Here is a 6,285-nt window from a genome sequence, read left to right on the forward strand (position 1 = left end):
TTTATTCAGTCGTGAACTACCCGGGTTGCTTTCTGGGAATGAGCAAGGACTCAAAAGCAGCCACGATAACAAACTTGGCTCGTTCTGTTTTGCTTTGAGAACGTAATCCAAACTGATACACCGCATCCTCTGGACTAAGCATAACGACTCCTTGTGCTTTGTCATAACAGTAGTCTTTATGCTTATCCAGACATTGTTGAGATGTATAACACCAAAGACATTTGCGACAGATGAACTGAGTGCGGTTATTACGTTGCTTGTTTTTGACTAACCCACTTAGACTGGTAATGAGACAGTAATGTGTATTTGGTTTAACGTCTACGTCCATACGTTCATGTTCTTCTAACCCTAAGATGCCTTCCAAATCATCCGACTAACTTTCTTGTGAAAGCAACAACAAATCAATCTTCCTGTTTTCATCTACATCCAGCAGATTGCTGATATACATGGGATACAAAGTATTATCTTCAAACCCATACACGTTGATACTCAACTCATTTGGCTTCTTCAAATCGAGGAATTTGTTTCAAAGTCATGGGAAAGGTGAATCCTTCTAAATTCAAACGGTTTAAATAAGGACGATAATTTGCCTCGCGTTCTTTGTTATGAGAAGCCGGAAACACTTTTGCTAAAATGCTGTAAGCAAAACAAAGATTATCACCATTTTTTATGAGATGATATTGGTGACGGGAGGGGCGTTAGATGGAGGAGTGACAGATAACGTAGCCGTTTTAGCCATTTGCCTACGTTTACCTCTGCCACCACCCGACATTTCATGGTCACTTTTATGTTTGTGCATTCTTAATGCTTTAGAGGTTGGGAAAGATTGATGACAAGTTTGACATATATGTTCATCAGGAGCAGATGTTTTACAGTTACATGAATGTCGTTGATAACCGAATTCGCTGTTAAAAAAAACTGTTCAAAGCAATGTGGACATTGACCACAATAAACAACATTTTCAGAACAACTTCCCGATTAAACGATCGATCTCTTGTCCACAATGTCTCTGATGTCTTAACAAATGACATTTCTGTTTGAAACAATGCCTGCAAATTTCACATTGGAAGACAGGACATGTAGTTTGCTCAGACATTTTGTTATTTGTTGTTATTCACCTACTATAAAATTTGAATACGATTCACTATTGCGCCAACTTCTATCTGAAATAATTAACGTTAGTTATGATAAAATGTTTTAAAAAATGATACACAAAAAGGCCAAAGACTAAATATTCTGATTGTTACTCACTTCTCTATTGCTTGTACGTTCGCTTGAAGAAGTCGATTCTTGACTGTCTCTAGTCTTTGACGGACTGTTGAAGTGTGTTTCCGGTCGTGCATAACCTTACCCTTTTTATACCGTGTAAGTGCGCTATGTTGCTTGCTATTTCTCATGTCTTGTATCCAAAGGGGGATGCGACTGGGGTCGCCACGTTTCGAAAAAAGTGATGTGTCACGATTACTTCGCTTCTGTTTTTCAACAGTACAATGTGGTTGCTCGGTACATGTAGGGACGTTGATGCAACGTGTTTTGGAAATGAAAGAGTTCACGTTTGAAAGAGTTGTGTCACCATTAGTCAGCGCTTCATATCCCGCAAGTCGGGGAGGTATCATGCTAATAGCAACTTACTGCGGTACTGCTTACTGGATCTGGTACTGCACATCTTCATGATAGGGTATAAATACACCCGTCAACAGAACAGTTACGAAGTCTGCTCACTTCCGTCGTTGTAGTTCATTCGACTTACCAAGCCGACATCATGTCTGATTCTGTTAACATACAGTTTGCGGAAAAACATTTTTGTCTATTAATGTGTTTAACGGAACAGTTTACATACATCTCACGAACTGGAATTCCCGTCAGCAGAGAAAGAGCATATCTATAACATTAGATGTGTTCAAACAACTTTTGGCTGATGGACTACCATAAAACAGTAAGGTAGCGATTTGAAAAAACAAACAAACAAAAAACAAACAAAAAAAAACAAAACATCAACTTACAAAAGCAAGGATGACCGTTAACGATAAGGTGTTTGGCAATCATGTTGTGCACTCCTTTATGTGTGTGTGTTTGAGAGAGAGAGCAACATCATCGAAACACTCGCTTGCTACATGCAATCAGAGAAGTTGATAAATTAAGAAAAATGACATTATTAAGATCATCAACCGTAAGGCAAATTGTATGCTTACCTGTAATGAGGGGAACAATGTACCATCAATAACTATCCGATCCATGATCCCGTGGAGTTCTATCACTTTAATTGCTGGGAATGGCGACCCTTTAACGTGGGTCAAGGTACCGCCAACTCCACGACATGTCATGACGGTTAAACGTACATGACATGCACCTGAGACCTCGTGGTTTGTTGATTCTACCACGATCGCCATCATCATAATCATCTAGCACACTGTAACCAACTTTATTTTCATTTCTTTTTTTTCCAGGAATGAAACACTAATTTGTCTCATTTCCTATTTATACTATAAATATTTGATTGACAGATTTTTAATCAACCAATGAAATACAACACACGTACACAAGAATAATACGCGGGAAAAATTAGCAACAATGTAACACATGATGTTCAAAGATCAAAGACAGTGGCGACACGCCGTCTCGTGTCGGCAAGAAGAAAGGACTGAAAGTGAGGAAAATTGCACGTACACGTTCTGGGTAAAACAATACAAAGCGATTTTCATACCTCACAGGCACGATGAAACTTTCACCACTAACTCTTCTATGGCACCCTTTGTTAAAATGAAGGTTGCCTCACCTGGACCAACAACGCAACACCCGAAAAGCGATCCTTACAATATTTCGGGGAAAAAAGTTGTAAATGTGTACCTATCGTAACAACCTCACTTAATTCACAACGGTTGAGATATTTGCCTAAATAATTATATAAAATTTCGCCGGAAGGCTGGTTTAAAATAATACTTATAAATGGGTAGGAAATTTCAGAAATTTTTAAACACCACTCGCGGTTTGAATGGTAAATGATTTCAGATCTGCTCATTTCTGGTGTGCTACCCTGTTGTGAGCGGGTAAGTCTGCCGAGAGTCATATATATATATATATATATATATATCGTGGGTATCACGTGTTTCCCCTTGAGAAAAAACAGTGCGCAAGCACCATTCATGCATCGTTGTAAATTGACTCACAGAATAACTAACAGCGCAGTGATAATAACGTATTTTAAAACTTGTACTTCTCACATCTTAGTAATAATTTATCCAACACTATGATGTAGGTGATATAAAAAGAACACTTTTTGTGAATTTCTGGTTCTCATAAAATTCGTAGTCGCCTACAATAGGATACAAGGTCATTATCAGTACACCTATCAACATGTATCAATTTGTGAATATGGTCTTTAATCAAGGCGATCGCACGAACAGAATTATAAACCACTTATCAGTCAGATAAAGTAATCACATGATAGTTAAGGTGCTCCTTCATGCACGCAGCGCGTAAGCAGCGCAGCGCGTCACCGCGTTTTTTGTGTGCCTCTCCCCGGGCAGCGCGTCACAGCGTCAATTTATCCCTACCTAACTAATATTCGTTTTTGTTGACTTGATTTCATGGAGAAAATGAACCAAAAGAAGAAAGCCGTCATGCTTATGTATGTCTACTGGCGATGGAAACACCGACAGAGAAAGCACACGACATGGATGCACAATATCCTGTTAAGCAGACGACAGTATGGAGAGTATTATCGTCTGGTAAAGGAGCTGGAATTGGATGCTGGCCGTTTTTTCCAATACTTTAGAATGTCTAAGGACCAGTTTGAAGAATTGCTAGCACTCATTGGACCCAACATTACCAGACGTGCATGCAGCTTGCAACGAATGATTCCTGCTAAAGAAAGACTTGCAGTCGCACTCAGGTCAGCATGTTTGTTTCAAACTTTTAGTACACAACAAACATAAGTAACAAATAGGAACTACCTCGTCCAAAAATAAAATCTTCCTTCTTTAGAAATGAAATGAACATATTATACTTTTACAGAAGTTTCTGAAAATCGTAATACAGTTCAACTTTCTCGAAAAATCACAGATTTTGGTAAACCTGTGATAAATCAGTATAATCCCAATCTTGATTCATGGAATTCATGTGAAATGGTGCATAGGTTTGATTTTGAAATCCCATACGTGTAGTTTGGATGCTCAGGTGCATGTCGGGGAAACACTCAGCCTTGTACAAAATCTCATGCATTAATAACTTTACTTCCGCCTTCTTTCGTGGTGGGAGTCTCTTCAGAGCAGGGACTTGTGATTTCAGGAAGAGTTCGTCTTCATCCAAATCCTGCTTCTCTAGAATCTTCCTTTTGGAGATAATTTAACATAGCTCTTCCAACAGGATCATCAACTTGGTTCCTAGACCGTTTAGTAGGCTTTGGTAAGTCTTTTGGCGGAATAGGACGCGAAGTGAAGGAAGTTGATGGTGCTGGGTTGGACTGGCTATCTGTAGATACATCCATAGTACCGTCAGTGCTGGTGTTGCCTGCATCCAATGATTGGTCACCTTGCTGTTGATCATCAGCATCATCATCTGATATGGCAAGGTTACTGGATGTCCTACAAACAATTCAAAACAAAATTATTATTATCAGCAAATAAACAGATCAAATTGCTAAACATTCCATTTCAACACAAAAGCATGAAAAAGGAGATACTCACTCTGCTTCCTGTACGAATCTGGCCAGAAAAGACATGATGTTAGCATATTTCCATGGTTTCTTGGACTTAGCACCCTGGCCACTTTTGGTCTTCTGTTCCCGTTTCATACGGACGTACCTGTCACGTAGCGACTTCCATCTTGACTTACACTCAGCAGCTGAAATATAAACAATTTCATTGAAAATGGTATTCTCTTAGTACACTTAGTGTTTAGTTAGGAGATATATGCAGATTTAGGAGAGGAACAATTCCAGCACCACAGTTCTTAAATATAGTATGCTTAAAGATATTCGTTTTGTAATTGCAGGTATTTGGCAACAGGTGATTCAATCAGAACGATAGCCTTCAGTTACCGTTTGGGAGAGAAGATAGTACAGGTCATCATTCCTGAGGTTTGTGATGCTATCTGGAATCTAGGAGGACCAATTTACCTCCCAGCACCACGCACAGAAAACGATTGGTTAGAGGTCGCAAATGGTTTCAAAACATGGAATTTTCCCAATTGCCTGGGAGCCATTGATGGCAAGCATATCTTGATTGAAGCACCACCAAACTCTGGTTCCAGATACTTCAACTATAAGGGAACATTTTCTATTGTTCTTTTGGCGCTCGTGGATGCAAACTACCGATTCCTCGTTGTTGATGTAGGGGCCTATGGTCGCAACAGTGATGGTGGTATCTTTGCATTCTCAGCACTTGGAAGAGCTCTTGAAGGAGAGAAACTGAACATACCAAAAGATTCAGCTCTACCTGGAGACACAGATCACGGCCCCATGCCTTACGTCTTTGTTGCAGACGAAGCGTTCCCGTTGAAAAGACACATTATGAGGCCATATCCAGGAAAAGATTTACCTGAGACCAAGCGCATTTTCAACTATCGCCTTTCTCGAGCCAGAAGAGTAGTAGAAAATGCATTCGGCATTCTTGCCAACAGATGGCGCATTTTCCACAGAAAGAGCAACATGAAGGTTGAAAGTGTTAAAAAGATAACACTGGCATCATGTGTCCTGCATAATTTTGTGCTGAAAGAAACAACCCAACCACTACCTCAGGATAACCAAACACAGGGCAGTACAAGAGCGCTAGTAGATGTTGGTGGAATTGGTAATCACCCAGGAACAGATGCCATGAATATCCGTGACAAATATTGCAGTTATTTCTGTTCATCTTCTGGAGAAATACCCTGGCAATATACCATCGTTCGAAGAGGTTGAACGTAAAAGAGCACTGAAGTGCATTTTATGGGTGCTTCATAATATTCGAGTGACATTGACATTTTTGAAAGGTAACCTGAATATTAAAATTCTAGATTTCTAAAGTATGTTCACAAGTGACAAAGTATGTTCACAAGTTACGTATGTTCACAACTCCAAACAATGTTCATGAGTTTGATATTGTCAATAAAAAGTGAAAACCATATTTACCTGTTGTCTCGCATGCTTGGCTGATTGCCGTCCATGCATTGTTTGCCATTTCTGTGTCTTTATAATGTCTGCTGTCAATATCATAGAGGCAGGGATGTTTCTGCACCTCAGTGATCAACAATTCTTCATTTATCTGTGATTTGGGCATCGTGAATTTGAAATATTGTCCAAAATAG

The 6,285-nt window shown here is 39.5% G+C and overlaps 1 protein-coding gene across 1 annotated transcript; it reads right to left on the reverse strand.

Annotated features, from left to right (window-relative positions):
* Positions 1 to 4,300: 4,300 nt before the first annotated feature.
* LOC137259644 (transcription factor Adf-1-like) lies at positions 4,301 to 6,257 on the reverse strand. Its single transcript, XM_067797253.1, has 3 exons — positions 6,110 to 6,257; positions 4,686 to 4,842; positions 4,301 to 4,583 (listed from the first exon to the last, which is right to left on the reverse strand). Exons 1-3 carry the CDS (start codon positions 6,255 to 6,257, stop codon positions 4,301 to 4,303), a joined length of 588 nt encoding a protein of 195 aa, XP_067653354.1.
* Between the last annotated feature and the right edge of the window lie 28 nt (positions 6,258 to 6,285).

This window comes from Haliotis asinina, chromosome 13 (genome assembly GCF_037392515.1).
Source record: "Haliotis asinina isolate JCU_RB_2024 chromosome 13, JCU_Hal_asi_v2, whole genome shotgun sequence".
Lineage (NCBI taxonomy): Eukaryota > Metazoa > Mollusca > Gastropoda > Lepetellida > Haliotidae > Haliotis > Haliotis asinina.

Coding starts and splice junctions, on each gene's coding strand:
- LOC137259644 (XM_067797253.1), bottom strand. CDS start 6,257: ATGCCCAAATCACAGATAAATGAAGAATTGTTGATCACTGAGGTGCAG. Junction 4,843..6,109: donor CCAAGCATGCGAGACAACAG/GTAAATATGGTT, acceptor TTTATATTTCAG/CTGCTGAGTGTAAGTCAAGA. Junction 4,584..4,685: donor AGATTCGTACAGGAAGCAGA/GTGAGTATCTCC, acceptor AATTGTTTGTAG/GACATCCAGTAACCTTGCCA.